We start from the raw sequence: 14,566 nt of genomic DNA, 5'->3' as shown, positions 1-14,566 counted from the left end.
AAAGGGAACAAACCTTTAGGGATTTTTTGTCTATGATGATGACTGGCCCGTGACAGGATTTAGGATTCCAGGAGAAATTTTCTTGGAATTATATTTTGAGTTGGGCCTGGCATTTGAGACACAGACTGCCTGAAGTCTGGTTACATCTGTTCATATCCAGGTTTTAAAAATGCCTGGATTTCTGGAACCAAGCATCTAGCAGAGGCACCTGACCCACAGGTCAGGAATATCTCAGCCAAGCTTCAGTTCTATCACGCCTACTGCCCTGGAAGACATAAACAGAGTGACGAGGTGCTACATTGAGTTTGTGTATGTTGTCGGTGTACAGGCCAATATAAAAAGACAATTAGCAGCAGTGCCCAGTTTTTCTAGCACAATCAGGGCACTTTACTCCACTCAGATTGCAATAAGGGCACCTAGAAAGACTGTACTTGCTTTTGTTAACTATAAGCAGTTACATTCCAAAAATGCACAAGTCATCTGTGATGCCACGATGAGACTGAAAAACATCATGGCTCAGTGGCTTCTTTTATTTTGAGGTAAAATAGTGTTGGTATACATATGAGGGTAATTGGTATAGTCCATGAATGGTTGTTTCAGTGTGCCAACTTTTCAAGGTTCATTCACATATGTACATTTACAAGATAATTCTGCTTTATAAAGGTAAAACTGCATACAAGTGTTTGTATGGAAAGTTTTATAAATCAGATTATTTTCCAGTAAACATTTCCCTATTTTTTGCCATATGTATACTTTTACGCTCAAATTCAAGTTTTTTAAATGAGACCTACAGAGATAATTCAGGGCATTGACTTTGATTGGTTGTTCTAGAAATTTATTTTAGTGTTTTTTCAACTGCATCACTGCTATGATTCGACCAGGGCTTCCTCCCTGGATTAAGTTTATGTTGATTTTGTTTGTTTATTCTGCTTTCATTTGTATAACATTGTTTTTGGTTTCATATTTTCTTGTTCATTAGCCCTTTTCTAATTTTCATTTTGACTTTCTGTATTGTTGATATAGATTGTTATATTTCTTCTGTTTTATTTCTTGAGCCTCCTGAACCTGCAGCTATTGTGGCTGCCTGTGGTGTGGCCTCTATAAAGATCTGAGACTCCTCAGGCTGGTGTTGAGTCATTAACATGTTCTAGTCATGTTGATCAGCTCCCCTTTTGTGATCCTTTGTTAATAGATTTTGTAAGTTCATGTTTGGGTTACCATTTTAAGGAAATTTATCTCTTGCTTCTGTTTCCGACTGTAGTTTTTTAAGAATTTTTTTTTATCTAAAACGTTGAGATTCATCAAAATCTCGAAATCAAATTTTTGGACAATTCTAATACTTTCCCAACACTTTGTATATGAGAAAGTAAAAAAAGGAAAAGGTGGAGTGTCAAGTATAGTATTCTCATGAGTGAGTGATGTACATGATGAACAGATGCACTACAAATATTTTTGCATGTTTACCATGCACTCTGATGACCTGTTGCATTATATTTAGCCCTTTGTTCAACATTTTTCTCCAAAGTAACCTGCCACTCATCCAAAAATACCACTTTGGATAAACGGTACTGCGTCCACTTCATCTTGTAGTTAGAAAATATTCTGTGCATGACAGAAGCCCAACACACACGAGGGAACATGTATGTGCGTCTGGCGTCACTTTTGCTGTGCCCTTAGGAGGCAACGTTTTACATGTAGCTTTTAATTGCCTTTTTTGATTATATGTTGACCTATTTTGTTAATAAACCTTAATATTCTAAGAAATACTAGTTTTATTGCTGGGGGCAGGGTTATTTATTTGGAGGCCTTGGTGTCAGGAATTGGAGTCAAATCAATATCAAAATGGTTATGCGGCATACAAAAGCCTTCACAAACCAGGCCAGGCCTCCTTTGCCTGCCTAGATTAGCCTTCACCCCAGTGGGCTTGACATCTAACCCTACAGGCCTGCTTTGGCCTACCCAGTGCTAAAGGGGCAGAAACTTCAAAGTTAAGTTTAAATGTCCCAAAACTTCCAAGTGTCTTCCAATAGAAGAAGAAACTATAAAACCCCTTGGCTTGGAGAGCCTGACAACAAAAAAAATATTTGTATAAAATGAAGGTGTTTACAGTCATATGAAAAATAAAATTACACCCCATGGACATTTTCAACAGATTTGAGCAGGTAAAGAGATCTTCATTCAAATAGTGCCTACAGATAAAGGTGACCTATCTGAGTCGATATAAAATTGATATAGCATATTCATTCTCATAATCTAACAAATATGCAGATCTGTCACATAAGTCCACCCCTAACTTTACCACCACTCCAAATCCATCACATTAGAATCAGATGTTCTAGATAAGGTGCTAATGATTAGAATCACCTTAGGGATTGTGCGGGAAGATGCTGTCTTATTGAAAAGGTGACATGATTGAAGTGTTTAAAATTATGAAAGGAATGAGTCCAGTGGATGGAGACTCTGACTTTAAAAATAGTTCATCCAGAACACAGAGACACAGTTGGGAAATGGTTAAAGGTAAATTTCACACAAACATTAGGAAGTTTTTATTAACAAAGACTACCTAGTGACCAAGTACCGTAGTGGACCAGAGGACTTTAGGGACCTTCAGAACTCAAATTAATGGTATTTTAGAATAATTAATTAGATAGCACTGGTGAGATTTTGTGGGCTTAATGGTCTGTTCTTGTCTGTATTGTTTCAATGTTTTAATGACATGACTGTTTCTTTTCTTTTCTTTTTTTAGATAAAGTAAAAGACCTCTGGAAAACTAATGTTGATTGTGGTAAGCATCTATTTTTTTCCATTCTTTTTTTGTTCATTGATGGTGATATTGAGAAGTCAGGGATCCATCTCTCAGTAGCTGTTAAAGTTATATAGTATATCCACACACCTGGGAGTAAGCTAAAACAGCCTGTGGACAAGTGCTGCAAACAAAGGCTGAGCAGTTCTCCAGGCACCCCCTGGTGGTGGCCACGGGCCCCAGCAGGGTTGAGCTTCCATGTTTTCAACCCGTGGTGCCCTGACCTTAAATTATAGGGGCATCCTGGCCAGGCAAGGGCCCCAGCCATTCGCCACAAGCCAAAAGTAAATCTCTTTAATAAGAAGATTATTTTTACTGAAAGGGTATATCTAGTAGTAGGCAGTGGTTTTTCAAATTTTTGTTACATTTCTTAAAACTTGTGCAGTGTGTTTCCAAATTTATCACAAGTTGTGCTGGAATAGAATTGCTTGATCAGCCAAGAAATGATACTCCAGAGATAATTCTTTATGCCATGCTGGTCTGTCTTTGTTTTCAGTAATGTATGTTTTCTCTTGTTATGTGTTAGTGTATGATCAAAATGAACCTTCTGTAAGAAGTTAATGTCTCCTCTAGAGTACTATAGAGTTCCTTTTGTTTGGTGGTGTCTTCTGTCATATCATCTACTGAGAAACCATAAAGAGCTGTGTCAACCCATGAACGATGCCATTATGGGTTTTGTCTCTCATTGTCTGGAACCTTCATGTTAGCTTCTTGGGCATATGCTGAGATGCTTACTTTTGGTTTCTTAATAGGGACGAGCAGAATAGGCTTCAGAACTTGAGGGTTGTAAACTTCCAGCATTTGTTTGGCATACTTCAATCTCACACAGAGCTCGAATTCATTCTTCACACTATGGGGTGTAGGGGATTGTGGAATAAAACTCAAAGGTAATTCAAGTCCCCCCAAAACTTAATGCATGAATCATTTTGTGCACCAGACTGCTAATGAGAAGGAAGACAACAATCATGCTGGAAGCTGTGTCTGAATTAGGGAGAAGTGTGCGTTACTAAAGGCAACCAAAAAAAATATGTAGTTATAAAACTCCTCAGTGGCATGGCTTCAGGGGTGGATGATATTCACCCTGAGTTCTTAAAGGCTCTGGATGTTGTTGGGCTGTCTTATCTAACACACCTCCTAAACATTACATGGAGGTCAGGGATAGTGCCTCTGGATGAGCAAACTGAGGTGGTGGAAAGGGAACAGGAGGGTGTGTTCCAACTTTAGGATGATTAAACACACTTCAGGTTCCCTTGGAAGGCCTCTGTTAGGGTTCCTGAAAGGAGGATCTGACTGTTGTTCCAATGTCAGCTTCAGGAGGAACAATGCAGATTTTGTCCCGGACACAGAACACTAGACCAGCTTTTTATACTCACAGGATTCATGTGAGTATGCCAAACCAGTCTAAATGCGTTCTATTTACTTGTAAAATGCATACAACCATGTCCTGTGGGAGTGCTTCAGGACTATGGGGTACCAGGCCTGCTGTTGTAGGCTATTCACTCCCTGTACATCTTGAGTGAAAGCTTGAATCACATTGCTTGCTGGAAGTCAAACTCATTCCTGGTGAGTGTGGGACACCATCAAACTGCCCTTTGTCACTGATTCTGGACAGAAATTCTAGGTGCTGTCAAGGAGTGGAAGAGGTCCAGTTCGGTGGCCAAAGGATTGAATCTCTTTTAATTGCAGATGATGTAGTGCTGTTGGCTTTGTCTGTCTGTGAACCTAGACACACACTGGGGCAGTTTTCAGCAGAGTGTGAAGCAGTCAGGATGAGGATCAATACCTCCAAGTCCAAGGCCATGGATCTCAGCTGTAAAAGGGTGGAGTGCCCACTCCCGGTTGGGGATGAACCTCTACCTTAAGTGCAGGAGTTTAAGTATCTTGCATTAATGTTCACGAGTGAGGGATGAAGGGAACACAAGATTGATATGTAGATTTGAGCAACTTCCTCAGTTACAGTATGTGAATGTTTTACTGGTCAATCATGATGAAGAGGGAGCTGAACTGAAAGGTGAAGCTTTCGATTTACCTGTCAATATATGCTGCTACCCTCACCTATGGCTACGAGCTGTGGGTAGAGACCAAAAGAATTAGATCATGAATGCAAGCATCAGAAATTAATTTCCTTCTTACAGTGTCTTGTTCAGCCTTAGCGATAGGGTGAGATGTGAAGACAATAGGGAGGAGCTCAAAATAGAACCATTGCTCCTCCACATCAAAAGCATCTAGTTGAGGCAGTTCGGGCATCTGATTAGAAAGTCTCCTGGACGCCTCTCTTTGTAGGTGTCTCAAAAATGTCCAACAAGGAGGAGATCTTGCAGACATGTTGGATGGATTATGTTTCTCAGTTGGCCTGGGAATGCTTCAGTATGAACCCCATGAAAAGTTGAGGGAAGTTGTGGGAAAGTGGATGTCGATGTCTGGGCATCATTGCTTACACTGCTGTCTCCATGATCCGGACCCAGATAAGAGGCAAAAAATGGATGAATGTTTTAGTTTCTTTTTGAACCCCATGTGATGCACTCTTTAGTAAGCATTAAGAGGAAGATATTATAGTTGACTATAGTTATGTCATGAGGTTGGACATCATAAATAGCTTTTTTTTGGCTAAGCACCAGTTGCAACTGTTTGTATACTTGCATTCTTAATACTCATAATATTTAATAACTATTTAAAAAAAGTTATATGTCCTTCCTTGGGCACTGTGACCCATCCAGTTATGTTTACTAGTGAGATTAAGGAGACTTTATTCAGATGTCAAAGAGACCCTGAACTACTTAACTACTTAAGTAACAGCCTATGCTCTAAATGTAAATATATATATATATGTATACATACATATATTTGTATAGACCTACTTTATTAAAACTTCTATGGGAACATTTTTACCAAAAAAGTGCAATATAAAATGTAGCCACCAAAGTATAAGGCAAAGTCGAGCGTGGGCAAAACGCGTGCCAAAAGAAATCTCACAGTCCAAAAGTTTGTTTTAAAAATATTTAGTGAAAGTTAAAATCAAATAATCCATACAAGAATAAAAGAAAAAATAGTTACACACGTAGAATAAAAGGCAATAAAAAAGAAAAATGTATCTTGTCTAAACTTAATCTTTCTTGAGGAATTTTAGTTATTTCTATACTTAAAGATTCTTCTTCTGTACGCTATAAGCGTATGGCTTTGTGCTTAAATAAGCATGTTATCTTTACGTGTTACTTCGTACACTCAAAGACCCCGTAGGCCATCAAGCACGGTCACGTGCACAAGCACGAGCATGGTTTAAAACTGTATGCTTCTACACCTTACACATAGCAAGACTGTCACTAACTGAAGAATAATGTTTACTCAAAGCTGCTAGAAATGGCAAGAATATACCAATACAATTCTACTTATGGGGAGTTATAGGAATCTCCCATAGATTATGCATTGTCATCTAGTAAGATATTTATGAATTTTATAGAACTAGGAAAATGGCTCTTACATAAAATGAAGGTTATGAACATTTTATGACACTCGTCTTTTTATACTTGTTTCAATGTTACCTTGTCTCTCTCCAGATCCAGGCATTGTGGATTTCATTTTTGACTCACTACATGGTCAAGTTGAACAAGGTACTGTACCTAATGATGTCTTATGCATTTACTCGTTTTGGTCTTCCACTATTGCACTGTATTTTATTTAAAAATACATTCAGAATCATGGCTTCTGATATTTTTAATATTGCAACATGAAACGCTTGGCAGAGGTGATAAGATGAAAAACCTCACTGAGTTTTTATGGAAATATTTATTGTTTATTTACGTATTGTTTTTAATCTCCACTGAATACTGCATTTAATACATTATTTACTTGTTGAAGGAACACTGTACTTCACTTATTTGCACTTTGGGTTTTAAAATTGTGAGTGTTTGTTTTATTCGGAAAACAAAAAAGCGCTAATACACTTAACACCAGCCTCTTGTTTCCTCATTTGCCAGGCTCATCCTCAGTCCAACCTGGACTATCTCACCCTAACCCTCCGTAGCCTTACATTGAAACCCTTATGATAACACCTGAGACCAGAACAATGTAGCAATCTCATATTGAAATGTTTCTTGTATTTAGTAAAGCATAAGAATAAAATGCAAAATTAAAGATTAAATGCAAAATCTAATAGAAAAATGGTATTCTTACAGAAGTCTAGCAGTAATGAATCATATTCAGACCTTCCTTCTCTAACTTCAAGATGATTCTGCTGTATGAAAAATTTTATTGTTTTTTATAAAAAATATTTTGTGCCCCAGTGCTGAGATCGTCCCATTCATTGATTATATTTTTGTTCCACTAGTGACTTTCCCTTCTGAAGTGTCTTGCCACTTCCCTTCAGTTGGTTATTTCAAAGTGTAACAGTCCAAAAGACCAGCTCCCTTTTCTCATTTGTCAGAAAACTTGTCAATTCACTGTGCTGTAGTTCACAAGGTGGTATAGTCTTTAACTGACATTAAAACCAGTTAATGGTTTTAATGGCCACATTTTTAAATTTCCCAAATTGACACTTACATCATCACAAGCCAGTTTTAGTATTTTGTTATCTGAGTCTCTCCAGTTCATCTCTGACCCAATCCAGATTTTATTCAGAGCTTTCGCTAGTAGGCCAAGGTTGTCCCACAATTCACACTATGTCAGGACAAAAAACAAGCCTTGACGTCCAAGGAACTTTCTGTAGACCTTCGTGATTACATTGTTGTGAGGCACAGATCAGTGCAATGGGATAAAACCATTTCTAAAGCTTTACTAGGAGCACAGTGGCCTCAACAATTGGGTAATGGAAGAGGTTTGGAGCAACCAGGTGTCTTCCTAGAGTTGGTAATCCAACAAAGCTGAGTAACTGGGTACGAATGGCCTTTATGGTCATCCTAACAGATTTGCACAACAACAAAAACAACATTTATTTCTGTAGCACATTTTAATACAGACTTTGTAGCTCAAAGTGATTTACAGGACGACAAAAATATTTCAGTTATATGAACCGAACAACAAATAAGATTAGGCAATAATTTAAAAAAATAAGTAACAAAGGCAAAAGGTAAGGTTAGATTGTAAAGAGGACAGAAAAAGAAGAAAAAAATTCCAGTTAGGTAGGAGAAAAAAAAACAAAATCTGCAGGGCATCCAAAGCCTAAAAGACCTCCCAACCCCTACTGGTATTCTACCTAACATAAATATTTGTAAAGAAGTCCTCTTTGTTTTCAGGGTTCACATGATAGTAATTGATGATTTTGGTCTCATGGACAGCTGTGACCCCTGCTTTAAATCCATCACCAAAAGGGGCTGCATGGTGCCTTGATCAGGTGGTGGTGGCACAGACCACCACCTTAGAAGAACCAGAAAAGAGAGCAGAGAATAACGGGGATTTGAATCGATTGTCAATACGATATGATAATTCTATGCCCATGTAGTCTATTAGGAATAAGACTGAAATGTAACTACGAAAAGCCAAACTAAAGTAATGAGTTCTAAGCAAGTTTTACTTTCTCATATACGTACAAAGTATAGAGAAAGTATTAGAATCGTCCAAAAATTAGATTTCGAGATTTTGATGAATTTTGATGTTTTAGACCTCCTTGAGTCCAAAAATACCATTTTTGGAATTATGTCAGTGTATCTGTCTGTGTGTCTATGTAACTTGAGTACATTTTCACTTAGGTTAACCAAATTTTGCATACAAGAATTAGGTACAAAACATAGATTTCTATGAATTTTTCAGCTATTTCCACTAACTGGAAGTGGTACTTTACCTGAAACGTTTCCTCAAAAATATTAAAAATTTGATAATTTCACATCATATTATGGTAACGCTTTAATTTCCATCTTTCCTAAAAAAATTAGGACTTATTACAATGTGCATTGTACAGACCAATTTCACTTCTGAATAATGATGTTAAGATACTCTCCAATGTCCTAGCTAGAATGATGGAGAAAGTGCTACCTTTGGTAATATCACAAGACCAAAATGGATTTATTAAAGGAAGTCACTTAGCTTCCAATATTCAATGCCTGTTTAATCTAAGCTTCTCTTTTTTATTTCAAAACATTCCAATATACATTACTAGATCTTTTTTAAGGAATTAGATTCAACCATAACCTAATTTATTTGAAATTCAAAACATCCACATATCCAAAGGGCAATCCTACAAAGACCTAAGGTGGAAGGTGTCATGACTCTACCTAACTTTCAATTTTATTACTGGGCAGCAAATATAAAAACTATAAAAACATGGACGTGGACACTGATAGATGAACATACACAACCTTGGTCCGCAATAGAAATAAAATCCTACAGTACTTCTTTATACTCCTTGCTTTGCATGCCAACAAATACAAGTTATCGCCAATATACTAACAACCCAATCGTGCTTTTATCTGTGGCACTTCTACATGAGAACCACCTTTTTCCACCCTCTCAAACATATGCATTTTTTAATGCCTGGAAAACATTTGGGATTAAATTACTTAAAAATCTGTACATAGACGTCTTTGCATCCTACGAACAATTACACTCCAAATGTTACTTTCCAGCAACACATTTCTTTTACAACCTTCAAATTCAAAACTTTGTTAAACAGAACCAGCCCGATTTTCTTCACCTCCCACCTCCCTCTATGCCAGAGAAAGTATTGATCAGTCTTGAGGACTCAAACAGCATTTCCATTATATATAAAACCATTTTACAGTCCCTCACTTTCAAAGATCCAAGAGGACAATGGGAAAAGGATCTCTCACTCAACATCTCAGAAAAGGAGTGGAAAGTAGATATGCACAGAATTCACTCAAGCTCCATATGCGCAAAGCATACAATTATTCAACTCAAAATTATATATCAAGCACATCTGTCTCACTTAAAATTGTCCAAAATGTTTCCAGGGCAAGATCCAACCTGCGAAAGCTACAATCAAGTTCCAGCCTCACTGGGTCACATGTTTTGGGCCTGCACCAAATTAACATCATTCTGGATCAAAATCTTTAAATGCCTGTCAGACAGCCTTGGTGTTACAATACCTCCTAACCCACTAACAGCTGTGTTTGGTGGGCTCACAGAGGGGCTTAAAGTGGAGAAGGACAAACAAACTGTAATTGCCTTTACTACACTATTGGCACGTAGACTTATCTTGCTCAACTGGAAGAAACCTAACTCTCCTCTTCTGAGTCAGTGGTTAACTGATGTTACATATTATCTGAAATTGGAAAAAATCAAATTCGCACTTAGAGGATCTGTGCAGAACTTTTTCAAAACCTGGCAGGATCTGATCAATAACATTTTAGAATAAGCATTAAATTGAGGAAGCAGGTTCTCTCCCCTCTTTTACTCCATTTATCTTTATTCATTTATTAATTTATCTATTTACTTTACTTATTTTTACTAGCGTAAAGTTTTACACTGCTGGCCTAGCTCTCTTTCTCAGGGGTGGTGGTTGATTTGTTTCAAATTCAGTTTTCCATTTTCCATTCAAATGGCAATACATATATATTTCAGAATGTTTTTATTTTACATACACAAAATTTTGTGTACAAGTGTTATATTACACCAATACTAAAGTCTCTTGCAACTTTTGACCGACTTCCGCTTATTGAAAATGGTAATTTACCTGAATTGTTGGCCAAAATAAAATTATCATGGCAAATTTTTTATTTATGCAGCTGCAGAGGCCAATTTACTTTTACTTAAAGTAAACTTTACTTTTATAATAATTGTTCAATATATTATTAATTTGATTTGGTTTGTTGTTGATGGTTCTTTAATATACATAAAATAAAAATATAATCATTGTCTTGTGGTTTACTCCTCAAATATCCCCATATCTGAGTATATGAGAAAGTCTAGGGGAGACCAATCCTGATTTTTTAAAAATTATCCACAATACTAGCCTGGCAAATTTCAGTTGGTAAAATATTCCAGATTTATGTGCATAACAGCAAAAGGCTGCCTCACCACTTCTTTTATGCTTGGCTTTTCATAATTTTAAGCCATTCAAAGATCTGAGGTTACGACTTGAAGTGTAAGGGGACAGAGATTCCAAAATATAGGACGGAGCAAGAATTTTTAGGCTTTATAAACGATTACTAGTATTTTAAAGTAAATTCTGATTGAGATCTCTGAGAGATCCTGTAGGAAAGACAACCATCTCCGCATTACTTCATCAAACAGGCATTTATGGTTAAGGAGATAGATGGAAGCCACTGTAAAGGACTGTGAGAACATGAGGGGAAATGTTCTCTGGTCTGATGAGACAAAAATTAAACTCTGGGCAGAACTCTGAAAAATAGGTCTGGTGGAGACCAGGCACTGCACATGGACTGTCTAATTACACCCCTTTGGTGAAACATTGTGGTGGCAGCATCATGCTGAGGTGGTGCTTCTCAGCAGCAGGGCCAGGGAGATGTATGCAGCCAAACCTTGAAAAAAACCTACTCCAGACTGCACACCACCTCAGACTGGCATGACAGTTCACCTTTCAGTGTGACAATGACCTGAGGCATATAGCCAAGACAGCACTGGAGTCTCTTTGTGGTCCAGACAAAGCCCAGGTTTAAAAATGTGTGGAGAGACCTGAAGATGTCAGTTTACAGACACTTATCATCTAAACTAACAGAGCTGGAAAAGATCTGTCAAGAAGAATGGGATAAACTACCCAAATCTAGGTGTGCCAAGCATTTAGAGACTTACCCAAGAATACTTGGGACTTCAACAAAATACCAAATTTAGGGACCAAATGCTCCTGTAAATTAGAGATTTTTAGATAGATAGATAGATAGATAGACAGATACTTTATTAATCCCAAGAGGAAATTCACATACTCCAGCAGCAGCATACTGATACAAAAAACAATATTAAATTAAAGAGTAATAAAAATGCAGGTAAAAACAGACAATAACTTTGTATAATGTTAACGTAAACCCCTCATACCCGGGTGGAATTGAAGAGTCGCATAGTTTGGGGCAGGAACGATGTCCTCAGTCTGTCAGTGGAGCAGGACGGTGACAGCAGTCTGTCGCTGAAGCTGCTCCTCTATCTGGAGATGATCCTGTTTAGTGGATACAGTGGATTCTCCATGATTGACTGGAGTCTGCTCAGCGCCCGTCGCTCTGCCACGGATGTCAAACTGTCCAGCTCCACGCCTACAATAGAACCTGCTTTCCTCACCAGTTTGTCCAGGTGTGAGGTGTCCTTCTTCTTAATGCTGCCTCCCCAGCACACCACCGCGTAGAAGAGGGCGCTCACCACAACCGTCTGATAGAACATCTGCAGCATCTTATTGCAGATGTTGAAGGACGCCAGCCTTCTAAGGAAGTAATTTTTATTACATTTGGATACCTTCCTGAAAACATGCTTTCACTTTGCCATTCTGGGTTATTGAGTATAGATTGGTGGGCAATATGGCAAATGTATTCATTTAAAATTAAATCTACAACACAAAAAAGTGTGCTGAACGTGAGGTGGTCTCAATATTTTCTGAATCCACTGTTTATGTAAGCAGCTGTATGACAGACCTGCTTCTGTAGTAAAGGTTAGGAATATTTAATTCTTTTTATTATTTTTATCTCTCATCAGGAATGAAAATGATCACTGAGTATACCATGAACCAGATAGAGGAGACTTTTGCAAACGGTAATGTATTTGCTGTTTTCCTAATGTTGTGCAGTTCTGATTTTTTCAAATTGCACTGTGGTAAATAAAAATACAATCAGTAGCATACCTTCTAACACTTTTAACATGTCAGCCATCCAACTGTTACAATGCACATATGGAAATATAGTTGAGAGAAAAAGACGTAAGGATATAAAAAACATATGGGGATCAGTATATAAATTAAGATGAAAGCAGGGGGCAGAACCCCCCTCCAAAAAAAAAAAAAAAAAACCAAAACGCCAGGACTGCTTACTAATAGAGCCATAACACAAGTCAAATATAATTTTGCATTATGTCCTTAAAATAACTTCTTTAAATTGCATACAACAAACACTATCATTGGCATTTATTTGTAGAAGTGAATCCAAATGCTTGGAATCCTGAAGCTGAATGCCACTATCTTATATAGGCAGGAAAAGATGACATAATAAATTACCTGACATCCATGTCGTGTGACTGGCAAAGAGTGCAGTGACAATGGCCATGGCTAAAGGAAAGGTCAACACAAAATGCTCTTGACTATGCCAAAATAAACGTAATGGTTAGAACAAGAAAAATAATAAAAAGAAATTGGACAAATGGGTCAAAAAGTCCAAAAATGAAACAGTTCTGGATGTCAATTCCCCAGATTCCTAACACCAAAACCTGACAATAACAGGAAAATGATTAACATGTTATGTACTGTCTGTGGAGGGTGATCATAGATTAACTAATTTGAATTCCATATTGGGTTACTTCAAAGATGCAGGAGAAGTCATGACATACGGTTTTAGTCAATTCTGCACCCATCAACACAACACCAGCCTGATTCACCTGTTCTTTAAGTGAGGTTGGTCATCAGACTAAAACAAGTGGGTATTCAGAGTGTAGATGGGAGCAGAATTGGCTCGGACACAGGACACAGAGGGTGATTGTGTGAGGAGCCTTATCAGAATTGGTTGATGTTAAGAGTGGTGTCCAGCAGGGGGCAGTGTTAGGGCTGCTGCTGTTTTTAATAAATATAAATTATTTGGATAGGAATATAAGTAACAAGCTGGCTAAATTTACAGATGATACCAAGATAGGCGGATTAGAAGATAATTGAGAATCCATTGAATCATCACCGAGGAACTTAGGCTTGGGGACATAGATAGATAGATAGATAGATAGATAGATAGATAGATAGATAGATAGATAGATAGATAGATAGATAGATACTATCTATCTATCTATCTATCTATCTATCTATCTATCTATCTATCTATCTATCTATCTATCTATCTATCTATCTATCTATCTATCTATGTCCCCAAGCCTAAGTTTCTACTTTCAACAAAAATGACAACAGTGCTATGTTTTTCATTTACTAAGAGCATCTGAGTACTGGGGTGTTTTCCGATCAAAGATTTTTAGTGAAGCAGTATTTAGTTCTATGAAATTAAATCAAATGTGAAAAACTGGCTGTGCACAAATGTGGGTCTCCTTGTAATTTTGCTGATTTGAATACATGTAACTGTTCAGTACTGATTACTTGGTTGGATGAGCTTGTTAAGCCTTCATAGACAGGTGTGTCCAATCATGAGATATAAAGGTATTTAAGGTGGTCAACTGCAAGTTGTGCTTCCTTCCCTTTGACTCTCCTCTGAAGAGGGACAGCATGGGATCCTCAAAGCAATTCTCCAAAGATCTGAAAACAAAGATTGTTCAGTCTCCTGGTTTAGGGGAAGGCTACAAAAAGCCATCTCAGAGGTCTAAACTGTCAGTTTCAACTGTAAGGAATGGAATCAGGAAATGGAAGGCCACAGTAACAGTTGCTGTTAAACCCAGCAGGTCTGGCAGGCCAAGAAAAATACAGGAGCGGCATATGAGCAGGATTGTGAGAATGGTGACAGACAACCCACAGATCATCTCCAAAGACCTGCAAGAACATCGTGCTGCAGATGGTGTATCTGCACATCGTTCTACAATTCAGCACATGTGTATGGCAGGGTGTTCTGCACTCACGCCACAAACAGAGTCACTTGTTGTATGTCAATGCTCATTTAGACAAGCCAGATTCATTTTGGAAGAAAGTGCTTTGGACTGATGAGACAAAAATTTAGTTATTTGGTCAGAACAAAA

At 37.7% G+C, this 14,566-nt stretch overlaps 1 protein-coding gene across 1 annotated transcript in view; it reads left to right on the top strand.

Annotated features, from left to right (window-relative positions):
• LOC127526995 (cytosolic phospholipase A2 gamma-like) overlaps positions 1 to 12,618 on the top strand; it is a 64,139-nt gene extending 51,521 nt beyond the window's left edge. The window contains exons 8-10 of the mRNA XM_051924289.1: positions 2,747 to 2,785; positions 6,358 to 6,411; positions 12,389 to 12,618. Of these exons, the coding sequence (XP_051780249.1) occupies positions 2,747 to 2,785; positions 6,358 to 6,411; positions 12,389 to 12,513 (218 nt within the window). The 3' untranslated portion in view covers positions 12,514 to 12,618. The remainder of the gene's footprint in view (positions 1 to 2,746; positions 2,786 to 6,357; positions 6,412 to 12,388) is intronic.
• The last annotated feature ends 1,948 nt before the right edge of the window (positions 12,619 to 14,566 follow it).

Source organism: Erpetoichthys calabaricus, chromosome 3 (assembly GCF_900747795.2).
Source record: "Erpetoichthys calabaricus chromosome 3, fErpCal1.3, whole genome shotgun sequence".
In the NCBI taxonomy this organism is placed as follows: Eukaryota; Metazoa; Chordata; class Cladistia; order Polypteriformes; family Polypteridae; genus Erpetoichthys; species Erpetoichthys calabaricus.
Note: the sequence above shows the minus strand (reverse complement) of the source record. Positions and strands in the feature narration are given on the sequence as shown.